This window comes from Bombina bombina, chromosome 1, assembly GCF_027579735.1.
Source record: "Bombina bombina isolate aBomBom1 chromosome 1, aBomBom1.pri, whole genome shotgun sequence".
NCBI lineage: Eukaryota > Metazoa > Chordata > Amphibia > Anura > Bombinatoridae > Bombina > Bombina bombina.
This window is the reverse complement of record NC_069499.1, coordinates 318842706-318858073: the sequence shown is the minus strand read 5'-3', so window position 1 is coordinate 318858073 and position 15368 is coordinate 318842706. Positions and strand designations below refer to the sequence as shown.

The window sequence follows — 15368 nt, the reverse complement described above, 5'->3', positions numbered from 1 at the left end:
AAATACTTTTTTGCCCCATTGTGTATATATATATATATATATATATATATATATATATATATATATATATATATATATATATATATATATATATATATATATATATATATATATATATATATATATATATATACACAAAACACAGAAAGGGAACTGCACTCTAAGACTGGACTGGGTACACAATGTATGACCCAGCAACATGCAGCCAATAGGATTAGAGCTACTGAAATCCTATTGGCTTTTCAAATCAGTCAATAAGATTTCAGTAGCTCTCATCCTATTAGCTGATTTTGAAATAGGATGAGAGCTACTGAAATCTTATTGGCTGATTTGACAAGCCAATTGGATTTTAGTAGCTCTAAACCTATTGGCTGTTTTGAAAAATTCAAATTGATTGCGGTACTTTGCAATCAATATTCAGTTTATGATGGACATCGGATGAAGAGGAGCCTCCATGCTGCCGAGCACTGCCACCAGAGACTGCGGACGCCGCCACAGATGACCACTGCCGAGGATCGCAACATCTGGGAAGACTGCTCCGAACCTCCGCTCTGTGCCGCCTTCGCTGTGGTTGAAGATGATGAACCTGCCTGGAAGAAGACTTTCTATGCCGGCCGGACTTCTGAAACCGTGAGTACTTATTGGGGCTTTAGTGTTAGTTTTTTTTTTTAATTTTTGGGGTTTTTTGTTTTTTTAGATTAGGGTTTATTGGGCAATTTGCAAAAGAGATGAATGCCCTTTTAAGGTCAATGCCCATACAAATGCCCCTTTAGGTTTACTAGTGTTATGTTTTTTTATTTTGGTGGGTTTGGTGGGTGGGGGGTTTTATTGTTAGGGGGGACTTTGTTTATTTTTAATGTAAAAGAGCTGATTTCTTTAGGACCATGCCCTCCAAAAAGTAGTTTATTCTTAGACTAGGGGGTGTTTTTATTTGGGGGGGGGGGCTTTTTATTTTCATAGGGATTAGGTTTTTGTTTTGTTTTTGGATAGTGTTGTTTATTGTTTTTTTGTAATGTTAGCCTTTTTTATTTTCTGTAATTTTAGATTAATGTAATGTATTTTTTTTTAATTTTAATTACAATGTAGTATTTCTTTTATATGATTAAGGGGTTAATGTAGGAAGTGTTAGGTTAAGGGGCTTAGTCATTAAATAATTTTTTTGCGTTGTGGGGGTTAATAGGTAAATTAGGTTTAATGCGTTGTGGGGGGTTGGCAGATTAAGGGTTAATATATGTATTAGGTAGCTTGCGATGTTGTGGTTGGCGGATTTAGAGATTAATAATTTTATTGGGTATTTTTTTTTTAATACTTTGTGCGGGTGGTTAGTTTATTTTTTTTTAATAGTTTGTATGGGTGGTTCGTTTTTTAAATTTAAATACTTATTGCGGGTGGTTAGTTTTTTTTTTTTTGCAATGGTCCGTTTGCATCCAGGTGAATTATTTTGGCTTGCCGCGCTGCCAACATTCCTTTAAAGATGCGTGCGCAACTGGCGACACCGACAGACGTGTTACAAACGCGATTATAGTATAGATAATTAATCAAGAGATTTTACTATGCATAGAGATATGGAGCATACCTTTGTATGCCAAGTACTCCCACATCTGTAGATTGATCCTGTTTGGATAGCTATTGTGATGTGTATCTCACTATATTATGTTGAATAGATGATAGCTCATGTGGCTCTCAATTTGTTTTTTCTCAGGAAGTTTCTCCTTTGAAGCTGCACATGCAGGTTCATGTTTCTATTCAACATAACCTCAGAGGAGCCTATTATTGGCTGGATTGCCATGCTTAGCAAAATTTGAAAGAAAAAAGCAGATGGATGGCAGCAAGGCACTAAACTTAATGGGGCATATTTATCAAGCTCCGCTTGCGCTTGGTCAATTGGATTGAGATGATTGCAATCCACCACCAAAAGTGTTGCGGAGGGGTTAAAGGGACATGCAACCCATTTTTTTTTTTCATGATTTAGAAAGAACATTTTTTAACAACTTTCCAATTTACTTGTATTATCTAATTGGCTTCATTCTCTTGATATCGTTTTCGTAAGCGCTGGTCTTTCGTTCCCCTTTTCACAAAAATATATATATATATATATGTATATAGCTATACCGATATATATTCATAATATGAATATATATTGTATAGGTATATACAGAAATATATATATTTTTTAAAAGGGGAACGAAAGACCAGCGCTTATGAAAACAAACACCTCAGATATACTTCTGGCAGTGTTTGCGCATGAGCGAAAGCACAACATAGCATGCACTTGTAATCTGGCTCTTCATGTTTGCCTGGAACAGGATATACTGTATGTGTGAAATCTGTTTGGTCTCAACATTCTACTTAAAGAAGAGACAGAATGTAAATATTTGTATGCTACAGAAACTTATAAATATAGTTGTTGATTGAAAAAAAAAATTGCAGAATAAACTTTGTATTCTGGATTTATTTGAATATTTTCTTAACAGTAATTGAAAAAGTGAAGAACAACTTTCCTTAGGGAATGTTGTTTGCTCAAAATATTCTCCAAATCTTAAACAGAATGACACTAATGTAAGCCAAATATATTCCTGAACCATATCACTTTTATAATTGAAAATTAGATATCTTATCCCTTTGGATCCTAAGCCTATTTAAAAAAATGTTATTAGATGACAGCCATAAGAGAATTTTCTGCTTCCAAATTAGAGGTTGTGTAGGTCACATTTATTGAATTAAATTACACACTTCTTTATTAAGCCTTAAATTAGGCTAGATGTAAAGCACACGGGTGCAGAATGATAAACACTTAGGCCCCGATATTCAAAACATTTCCGGTCAGGTGAGATATTCTTAAATCATCCTTCAGCCCAGCACTACGATATCCCTAGTGAAATATTCAAAAGGCAGATTTTGCTTTGCTTCTCCAAGGGGGATTCTCTGCATTTCTATATATGAAGGAGAGGCAAGTCCAGTGCAATATATCACTGCATGACATGAAAGTTCTGCTGCATTTACACGTTGTGCTTTCTATTTTATATCAATTTACACTCCAGATTAAATTTTATTTCATTTAAACTTTGCACTTTCTTTTTTGTATTTTATTTTATATACAGTAGTGTATTTAGGATTCTATTTTTTAAAATCCTGATTATGCCTTCACAGTTTCTGTGTACGTTTAACAAATTAGGGTCATACTTTGTATTTATGTATGTATATATTTATGTATGTATAATATATATATATATATATATATATATATATATATATATATATATATATATATATATATATATATATATATATATATATATGTGTGTGTGTGTGTGTGTGTGTGTGTGTGTGTATCTTTCATAAATTAAATTGCACTTTGCATGTATTTATTTAAATTAAAAATTAAAAACTGTCAGCCTCAGTTTCTCAGAGAGCATCATTTATGTGCCAGATAATTAAACATTCTCTAGTTTGGAGAGAAAATATAGTGATGAATTCACAGCTGAATTTTCTAAGAAAAGGAGAGGAACCTGGAAATCTGAGAGAGATGAGAGGTGCCTTCCATAGAAAGTAATGAAGCTGTATGGGATAAAAAAATTCACATGGAAGAGAGAAGGTAACTGGAGAGAACCCCTGGTATAAATGTTCCACCTGCATCAATTCCAAATTAAGCTTAAATGTTTTCACTACAATTGAATTTGTTTGTCTATATTTAAATATATATAACTTTTATGTTAGTTAAAAGGGATAGGAAAGTCAAAATTAAACTGAATGTAATTTTAAGACACTTTTAAAATCACTTCAATTTCAAATGTGCTTTATTCTCTTGGTGTTCCTTGTTGAAAAAGAAACTCAAATATCCTACATTATTGGGAGCTAGCTGCTGATTGGTGAGTGCACATATTTGTCTCTTGTGATTGGATAACTAGATGTGTTTAGCTAGATCTCATTAGTGCAATGCTGTTCCTACAGCAATGGATAACAAGAGAATGAAGCAAATTTGATAATAAAATTGAATTGGTAAGTTGTTTGAAATTGTATGTTCTATCGGAGTCATCGAAGAACATTTTGGGGTTTCTTGTCCCTTTAAAATAAGTGTATTGTGAACTTTGAGAATACTTCATCTGCATAGAGCTGGCTAGACAAATCAGTGAGACCAGTTTGTTTAAAATGCTTAGAACATCTCACAAGACTTGTGAGAGAGCTTCAGACATACCCTGGGAACTCCTCTGTTTAGCCCAGGGAACTGCCCCGTCCCACCCACTTTCTGAAACGGTCTGTTTACAATGGAGAAAATAAAAGTGCAATGTAATTTTATACAAAGTATGATCCTAAGATATTAAAGTAACACAAAAACTTTCAAAGCATAATCAGAATGTGTAAAATCACTGCTAGCTTAAAATTGAAATGTATTAAATTACAAGTTAGAAAGTGCAACACTTAAATACAATAATACTGAAAGGACCCAAACTGAAATGTATAGTAATATAAAATGCAATGCACAAAGTGTAAATGTAACAAAACTATAATATCATGTAGTGCTATATTGCATTGGGCTTGTCTCTGCTTCACATACATAAATGAGAGAGATCTCCCTGTGCTAGAAAATTCAGTAACTTCAGCCTTTGTGAGGTCTGAACTACTATTTCTCTCCAAACTGAAGAATCTTTGAATATCAGGCCTTATAGAGAGATATTGGAGTGTTAAAATATACCTGATGGGGGCGTGTCCAAGCAGCGGCTGGGAACAGTCGCATGTTTCAGGAGCTCCGGGGATATGACAATAATCCGCCGATTAAAGGTCAGAACTTACATCATCCACATGCAAAGAGAGTGAAATAGTAATTTATCTGCTATAGCCTGCTGTGTCTATGATCCCGGGGCTGAAACCGGACAAAAGAGGCCTGCAGCGGCGGCAAACTTGCAGGTAGCGCTCCCCCCCTGGGTCTCCGGGGTGATTTGCTGGAGTTGGTCACCTACTATAGCAAAAGCTACTGTCTCGACTCCTCACAAACCTTTTTTTATTTATTTTTTATTTTTTGAAGAAAGCATTTATTGCCAAACGGAATACCGGCATTCAAGAGATACCAGTCACAAAGAAACCATAATGGAGAACAGGGAGCCTTGCAGTATGGCGGAAGACTGTTTTGCCAGGCTAGAAGCCATGCTGCAGGCTTTGATCGACAAAGCTCCCTCCAAGCAGGAATTACTGCTTCTTATCGACAGAGCAAAAGGAACTGACCATGTAGCACTAACGGATCTTCCGACTATAGTACAGGAGGCTGAAACGGCCCAGCAGCATGGTGAACCTGACCTAATCTATACATCTATGAAGGGGAATGCTACTTACTATAATAAGATTATATCGATGCCTGCACAACTGCAAGTTAACAACAAGCATGGGACACCTGTGATCGGACTTGAAACTAGAGATGGAAGTGAACTTTTATGGTCGATATCGGAATCTATGTGGCGGGAAAATTATGGGTGCCTACCCAAAATGGAGTCCATCTCCCATTACAGCCAGAAGACAATCATTGGCACCACCATGCTGCGGGATTACAGGGATGAGCAAGGACCCAGCTCTCCCCAGCAACAGAAGCAAGGATGCTTTGAGACAACGGGACTAATCATACCTGACAACTTGCTCCCAATAAAAAACCTAGGTGGTGCCCCGGATCCCGCAATCTGTGAAGGAACACTTGGCAAAATGCCTAGCATTATGTCGGACCTATATGCAGGGACGGGTCCGAGAATACATCCAGAAATGTATTACGCTGCTCAGGTGTATAATTGCGCTGGCACGCCACTGCTCACTAAAATGGTGTACACTAGTGTCAATATATCTCCACTGTCACAATACGAAGGGGGCTAGATTTCCTATGACCAACGGTTGGGGCCGGGTAAGCAATGTTTAAAAGAAAATGTTAAAGTTAGTGTTAATGTACCCTTTGTTTTTTATGCCTATGTGTCTCTGTTATCGCAAATGGTTTTGTATGCATTAGGTTGCATGCTAGATTTACGTTATATGATAGCTGTCGTTAAAGTTGACCACAGAAAATGGACCAAATGTATTTTGATATAACACTCCTATTGTTTTCCTCTGGGAGGTACTGCAATGTGTGCAATTACTGTGCGCTCTTGATGGCTCTATGTGGGGGACAGGGGGGCCCCCCCACTGGGACATTAATAGTTGAAGGAGGAACATAAATGCAGCACAAAGCTTTGGCTCCGCAGTGATGCGACAAGTCTCAGCTGGGATCCTTTTGCGGCCCGCGGCCGGGGGTGCACATGGGCTCTCAGTAACATATAATACATACTTAAGGAATGGAGCCAAACACGGACAGTGCATTTTGGGACAACCACTGAATAGTTATGTTCTAACAAGAAACACCACTTGGAACTTGGACTCAGAGACAGCACATATTTCTCCCTATGGAAAGTATTAGTAAAATGGATATAAAACATGCAAAGTAATATGATAAGGGAGGAATAGATATGGTCCTCTACCGCCTATGCCTAGATCTTAAGATGCAAAAATGCCAATTAAATGTTAAAGTGTGAGTTTGGTGAAGATAAGGTGATCAACTCTGGTTTAAGCATCTACATCATCAAAATATGTTATATCTTTTCTTTTCATATGTAACCTCAGATGCAATTTGTCCTTTGTTTGTTTTTGTTTTTTATTTTCTTCTTTTGTGTTACTTAAGCTCAATTTAAACCCCTGACAATTTATAAAGTTAGCAGATAAGGTCCAAGAGTGGCCTGCACCAGCATTTTTAGGGGTAGAAAACTGAGGATCAGCACTTGTCATGTATATCAAATGATTGTTGTATTGTCATCTTTATAGATCTTGTACACATTTATATTTATATTTTTTTTTCCTCAATAAAAATTTAAATAAAAAAAAAATAAAAAAAAATATACCTGATGAAGAGTAAGTGGTTGTAACCGTACTGAGATCAGCTTCAGTGAGGGATCCACAGCTACGTTCTGATAGTGATCCTATGACAGTTACTGGCGCTATGCTGGGATGTCGCAGAGCTGCCTTCAGGGGAGCCAGATGATTGTACTGAACTGAAGATAGACATCCAACAAATCCAAATATGTTTGCTTTAGAAATTTCTGAATCAAGTCCTGGATTATCTGAAATAGAGAAACACAGAGGTATTTCGAGGGGGTGTTTAGACAATTAATTAAAAACAAGTCTAGTAAAAGCACTTTATTGTATCCAATATGTCTTTATATTTGTGGGAATTAAAGGGACATTCTTATCATATTATTGTTAAATTTAATCTGACATAGGGCATTTCAAAATGATAAAACATTTTGTTCCTCTCCTGAACAAACTCTACCCACTCATTTGAAGAAGCCAATTGGGGTTTGAGTCTGTAGCTGGTAAGACTAGCCATGCTCATTAAATTATTATAAAGTGAATTATTTTGCAGTTGTTATCTCTTAAAGTCAACTAGGGAAAGGTTTGTAGCAGAACTAGCCCTAAAAGTACAGTCTAGTCAAAATTAAACTTTCATGATTCAGATGGGACATGAAATTTTAAAGACCTTTCCAATTTAATTTTATTATCAAATTTTTTTTGTTTCTCTTGGTATTCTTTGTTGAAAGCTAAACCTAGGTAGGCTCATAAGCTAAATTCTAAGCCCTTGAAAGCTGCCTATTATCTCACTGCATTTTGACAGTTTCTCACAGCTAGGCCATGCTAGCACTGATTATCTAAAATGCCAGTCTGTCAAAAGAACTGAAGTAAAATAGGGAATGGGTAATAAAGGGATTATATATCTTTTTAAACAATAACATTTCTAGAGTAGACTGTCCCTTTAAGAAATTTACAGAGCTAAGCTACATAGAAAGGGGTTAAATTAAATAATCAATAATCAAGCAAAGTTGTTTTATTACACATCACAAAACAGTTCATATTACATTTTCAAGGTTTTTACTGTCCCTTTAAGAATTCACTCTAACATACGTCCCATAATATTTAGCATATTAATATAAAAATATGTAAATATATTACTATTTGATATATCTGAATTGCAGTTTATCCATGAAATTGGTTAGTATTTTTTAGATACATAAATATCAGCCAATTAAGGGCCAGATTATGAGTGGAGCGCAAAATTGCGCTTTCACAGGAAGTTAAGATCAATGAAAATGCAACTTAGTGTTTGTATTGCATGGGAGCTTTGCGCTCATGAGAGCACACTTCCATAGGCTCCAATAGGGAGCCTTGCTCGGATGCAGTGAGACCCAGCATAGAACCTAGCACAGCGAAGAGGTAGCGCAGCGTTGGGCAACAAAGTTTAAACATATACATATATATTTGTGTTTATATGTGTATAAATACATATTACCACCTAAATATATATGTATATAAGCATATACATATATATTAACAGTATAATCACAGTCCCCATAAACCGCAATGTATATGCACTTCTTAATTTTTTTCTCTAACACCTCACACCCCCTAACTTTAACCCCTATGGGGCATATTTATCAATGTGCGAGCGGGTATGATACGTGAACATGATTCTTGTGAACTGCTGGTGCAGTGCCGCCCCCTGCAGATTTGCGCCCAATCGCCCTGCAGATTTGCGCCCAATTGGCCGCTAGCAGGGGGTGTCAATCAACCCGATCGTATTCAATCGGGATGATTTCTGTCAGCGGCCTCAGAGCAGGAGGACAAGTTATGGAGCAGGGGCATCAAGCTCCATACGAAGCTTGATAAATATGCCCCTATAACTGCTTCGTGCAGTTATTTAACAATGAATTGTACACTTTAATTTGGGGCCAATTGGAAGACATTTATTTAATTAATCAGAGGTCTGACCTTTGACTAACATAGTCTATTGCAAAGCGCTACCGCAAGCTTGCGGTAGCATTAATCAGCCACTCGTAATGGCTGGTTATTTAATGTGCGCCTGTAAACAGGCAAATATGCCTGTTTGCGGGCGCACAATAAGTTTGCGCTCCACTTGTAATCTAGCCCTAAATAATTTAATGATATGACTCTAAATAAAATAAAGTATGAATGAGAATCACATAAAAAGTGCTGTCTTTGCATCGATAATGCACTCTGCTCTCTTTTCATCCATAAAGGATTGAGGGGTATCGCATGCCAGAGTGTTACAGGCTGTTCCAGCCAAAGGCAACATATGGCTTCATTTCCTGCAGACCCTCTTGAATGCAGAATTCATCCAGAGATTGGGAAACTATGTTCCATTATTAATGTGATTTGTCAAAAGTTATAACACAGTTGTGGCAAAACAAAGCTTATAATTAGAATGAGCCAAAATGAAATACAGACATAGCATAACAAGAATATGATATGCACTTCTGTTTTATTTATTTAGTTGTTTGTTTTATCTAACAAACAAACTGTGGTTCTGTGTATCATTCTGTAAATGTCTATTCATTGGTATGAAACATATCATTTTTTAGTACTTATGCACATTTAGAAGAATTAGCTAACAATTTTCCCCATAAATTCACCAATGCCTCATCTTTTTTTCTCTATAGTTCTATTCCTGCTATGCTTTACAGTTGTTTTGAGAACCATTACATTGACATGAATGAGTGCATATTTAACAAACATTTTAAAAGGGGTTAAATACATATGAAAAGTTCTACTTATGAGCAGTGACTTTTTTCAGGGGTGCCAATGAAGGCACTAGGCCTCTTAGCATTATGGAAGACCCCCATGTGTCCTCCAATGTGTTCATCACTTAGTTTCTCACCACCTCTCTGCCAAGGCTTCTCCCAGCTCCACCTAGCCCTGCCCATGGGCCGCCCTGTTCTACCCATGTAATGCCCAACCCACCCACGTACAGCCACAAAATACCATAGAGCCTCTGTAAAGTGCTCCGCCCCCATAATTAATTAATGGAGTTTCCACTGCAGAGAACTGCTGGTCTTGAGTTGAAAATGCAGCTGAGCCAGTCAGCAGTGCTAGTTGCAGTGCTTGGTCATTTGACTAGCGATGCTGACTGGGTCAGCAGTCGTGCCCGATTTGGACTAGCAGTTCTCTGCAGTTAATAAACACTACTTTACCTATGTATTTAAAATATTTTTCTCTAACAAATAAGAGCATGACATTATTTTCACTATAATAGCCATTTAAAGAAACAGTATAGTAAAAATAAAAATGTCATGATTCAAATAGGACATGCCATTTTAAACAACTTTCCAATTTACTTTTATCATCAAATTTGCTTTGTTCTCTTGGTATTCTTAGTTTAAAGCTAAACCTTTCTAATTTCTAAGCCCTTGAAGGCTGCCTTATTTCTGAGTGGATTTGACAGTTTTTCCACAGCTAGAGGGCGTTAGTTTATGTGTGCCATATAGATAGAATTGTGTTCATGCTCGTGGAGTTACTTATGAGAGGGAAAGCCTGTCAAAGAACTGAAATAAGGGAGCAGTCTGCAGAAGCTTAGATTCAAGGTAATCATAGAGGTAAAAAGTATATTAATATAACCGTGTTGGTTATGCAAAACTGGGAATGTGTAACAAAGGGTTTATCTATCTTTCTAAACAATAAAAATTCAGGAGTAGACTTTCCCTTTAACAGAAACTTTCTAACAATTATTTATAAAAGTGAAAGAAACCTGTACTGTTTCTCCTTCCTCTTTTGTATCTAATTTTCTGTCTTCCCCAATAAAGTTGACAAGGTTTTGAAACACGTCTGTGCGTTTGGTCTTTTATTAAAATACATACAATACATTTTAAGAATAAACGTGAAATTATTTTTTAAGTATGCAAATGTAAATGATAAACATCATTAATATTGATGTTAAGCCTAAAACAAATCACCTCCATTAGCAGCATGTTTAAAAAACCAGCAGAGTGCGTAATAAAAAAGACAATGCAATAGTACTTTCTTTCTGAATTTACTTCAATTTGCTGGTCCCCTGTATCATGTGACAGCCATCAACCAATCACAGACCAAAATACTCACTAGTAACTGGTGCCTTAGAAACTGTATATATAAAAAGACTGTGCACAATTTAATATTGGAAGTAAATTGGAAAGTCTTTTGAAACTGCCAGTTGTATCTGAGTCACAAAATTTTATTTCTGACTTTTGTTTCCCTTTAAGTCATGAATAAAGTAGATCTTTAACAAGCAAATACAACTAGTAGTTAAATACATTACATAAATAAATACATGAATAAACAATCCCACTGCAATTTGACAACATTGTTTTTTATTATTGAATTGAATTTGTTCTTTTAACATTCATATGTAATGACCTAATTACAACTATTCAAAATGAAAATTGGTTTTCACAAGAGTTTAATGGGGTCCTAGTACATTATAACAAAATATTGCTTTTAAAATATGTATCCAGGGGGTATAACCATTAGAACACTTCTCATTTTGCTGTGTATATGACTGCAACAACATAATACAGATGATGGACAGTAAACAAAATGAAAATGTCACTACTTTTTAATGTTCTATTCTACTAAATGCTATTACAAAATATAAAAACAGTTTTTTTTTTGTTTCTTTATTCATTAAAGCAAGCGAACTGCAAACTCTGGAGCACCTAATTAGATACAGTACAGCTATTTTAAATGAGGTCAGTAATACTTTGAAAACTATTCTCAAAATTACAGATCATGGTTGATAAAACATTCATGCAGTTTGCAAAAGACTTAATAAACTATAAAGTTTGCCTCAAGAGGAATAAAAAGTTAAAATGTAATAACAATATTGTCAATATTGTATAAAGCTATTATTAAGTGTCTGTGATGGTCAGGAATTAGCTTAACCTGACAAAAAGAAAAAAAATATGCATGTTTTTTTTTTATTATTTGATTAGCACTTCAATTTACTGGGTAATTGGTGTTACAATAAAGTATGAGGATTATTTTAAAAACTAACAAGGAACAAAACTAATTTGAGTAATGTACACAATTAAAATAATAAATTGGATTTTAGGCTATATACAAATGTAATCTGATTTTAGTTTTCTAAATTAGCTTATTAGAGTGTTGTGCTGGTGACAGGCTAAATTAATAAAAAATGATCTAATTCATTTGCAATATATATATATATATATATATATATATATATATATATATATATATATATATATATATATATATATATATAGCTCTTGTGAAATACGAACAACAAGATGTCATATTAACATTTTATAAAGAAAAAGCGCAAGATTATGAGTGGAGCGGTCAACTTAAGCTCTTTGGGCGCACCGAGTAGCACACTAATTACAAGTTGAAAGTACATTTTTAACCCGACACATGCAAAGAGCTGAAGTTAGAAAATTACAATATAATAAAAACAAATATACTCGCACGCTAACCCTAATCACCATAAATAACCTACTGTAATAACCACTAAACCACCACATAGCCCACTGCAAAGTACCTACTAAACTATCAACTCCTAAAACACCACATAGCCAACCGCAAGATACCGCTCTACACTACTAATCCTTAAACCACCACAACCCCATTGCAAAATACCCTGCTACACTATTAACCCCTAAACTGCCACAACTCCCATTGCAAAATACCCCTCTACACTATTAACTACTTAACTCACCCCAACACCATCACAAACTACCCCTCTAGACTATATAACACAGAAAATGCCACAACCCCATTGCAAAATATCCCTCAACACTATTAACCCCTAAACCGCCACACCCCCACATCACAAAATAGCTCCTAACGTCAAAACCTCCTAACCAACCTTACCTGAAAAAATAATATATACATATATATATATATATGTATATATTTATATATATTATATAAATATATATATATATATATATATATATATATATATATATATATATATATATATATATATATATATATATATATATATACAGGGAGTGCAGAATTATTAGGCAAATGAGTATTTTGACCACATCATCCTCTTTATGCATGTTGTCTTACTCCAAGCTGTATAGGCTTGAAAGCCTACTACCAATTAAGCATATTAGGTGATGTGCATCTCTGTAATGAGAAGGGGTGTGGTCTAATGACATCAACACCCTATATCAGGTGTGCATAATTATTAGGCAACTTCCTTTCCTTTGGCAAAATGGGTCAAAAGAAGGACTCGACAGGCTCAGAAAAGTCAAAAATAGTGAGATATCTTGCAGAGGGATGCAGCACTCTTAAAATTGCAAAGCTTCTGAAGGGTGATCATCGAACAATCAAGCGTTTCATTCAAAATAGTCAACAGGGTCGCAAGAAGCGTGTGGAAAAACCAAGGCGCAAAATAACTGCCCATGAACTGAGAAAAGTCAAGCGTGAAGCTGCCAAGATGCCACTTGCCACCAGTTTGGCCATATTTCAGAGCTGCAACATCACTGGAGTGCCCAAAAGCACAAGGTGTGCAATACTCAGAGACATGGCCAAGGTAAGAAAGGCTGAAAGACGACCACCACTGAACAAGACACACAAGCTGAAACGTCAAGACTGGGCCAAGAAATGATGAGCTTGTAGGGCCTTTTCGGGTTGAGGATGGAGTCAAGCTCAACTCCCAGTCCTACTGCCAGTTTCTGGAAGACACCTTCTTCAAGCAGTGGTACAGGAAGAAGTCTGCATCCTTCAAGAAAAACATGATTTTCATGCAGGACAATGCTCCATCACACGCGTCCAAGTACTCCACAGCGTGGCTGGCAAGAAAGGGTATAAAAGAAGAAAATCTAATGACATGGCCTCCTTGTTCACCTGATCTGAACCCCATTGAGAACCTGTGGTCCATCATCAAATGTGAGATTTACAAGGAGGGAAAACAGTACACCTCTCTGAACAGTGTCTGGGAGGCTGTGGTTGCTGCTGCACGCAATGTTGATGGTGAACAGATCAAAACACTGACAGAATCCATGGATGGCAGGCTTTTGAGTGTCCTTGCAAAGAAAGGTGGCTATATTGGTCACTGATTTGTTTTTGTTTTGTTTTTGAATGTCAGAAATCTATATTTGTGAATGTTGAGATGTTATATTGGTTTCACTGGTAAAAATAAATAATTGAAATGGGTATATATTTGTTTTTTGTTAAGTTGCCTAATAATTATGCACAGTAATAGTCACCTGCACACACAGATATCCCCCTAAAATAGCTAAAACTAAAAACAAACTAAAAACTACTTCCAAAAATATTCAGCTTTGATATTAATGAGTTTTTTGGGTTCATTGAGAACATGGTTGTTGTTCAATAATAAAATTAATCCTCAAAAATACAACTTGCCTAATAATTCTGCACTCCCTATATATATATATATATATATATATATATATATATATATATATATATATATATATATATATATATATATATATATATATATATATATATATATATAGTGATTTGAGCTCATAGAGAATCAATATGCTTGGCTTTTAAGTTAATCAACCAGTACAGAGATATTGGCAAGTAGAGTACTGAATTCAATAATTTTCGTAAGTTAGTTTTTTTGTGGGTATGTTTAATACCTTAAAAACAAATTTGGACATTGTCTTAATGTAATATAAAAGACAAGTTTTCTTGTTGGTTAATTAAAGTAAATTCTCAAGAGCTATGTTTTCTTCTTTCACTACAGAAATACACAAGCAGCTACTTGCACCGTGTGTGTTTTAAAATGTGTTAATCTGTTCAAATGCATGTAGTTTTGCTCTGTTGGATGCAGATCTATTTCATGCCTGAAGTCTTTCTTAGCTGTAAACTGAATTTTTCTTCCAGTTCACCAACAAAGCAATCAATAAGTAACTACAGAAAGCAGACAATCTATCTAAACACTTCTCACTTACACTAAATTTAAATTATTTAAAACAGACGAAAAAAAATGTTATGTCTTAAAGTGATGGCTTACTTTTTTACAGAGTAATTTAGTCATTTGTTTGATTTGTTAAAATAAACAATACTCTTTACCTACAAATGATGGGGACAGCTAGGAGTACTATGATGGCATCACATCAATCAAACCTGGCAAACTGTGAACAGAGGTTACTAGCCATTTACACTCACAAACTTTATGAAAGATTATTACTACATAACTGAGAATAAAAAAGTAATATCATATATAGTAAGTAAGTAACATAACTTTATTAAGCTTAAGCAAATTCACTAAAACTTTTATTTCGTCATCATCCTCTTTTGTTTCTTTGTTATTGTACATAGATTGGTCACTAAGAACAAAGTAAAGAGTGAGCTTATATAGGGCCAGATTACTAGTGGAGCGCAATCAATAAGGGGTTTACCACGGGGGTTTGCACTCGTCAGGCTTACCAGGCAAGTTGAAAGTAAACTTTTACACTAGAATGATTACTGTGACTTCAGAGCTCTAGTGTACTGTGTATACTGTACTTTGTCTACAATAAATCATAGAC

The 15368-nt window shown here is 35.3% G+C and overlaps 1 protein-coding gene across 1 annotated transcript in view; it reads right to left on the bottom strand.

Annotated features, from left to right (window-relative positions):
- The window catches only part of CNTNAP5 (contactin associated protein family member 5), an 886402-nt gene that overhangs the window by 20116 nt on the left and 850918 nt on the right, over nucleotides 1-15368 (bottom strand). Inside the window, 1 exon segment of the mRNA XM_053712216.1 lies at nucleotides 6906-7124. Within this exon segment, the coding sequence (XP_053568191.1) occupies nucleotides 6906-7124 (219 nt within the window).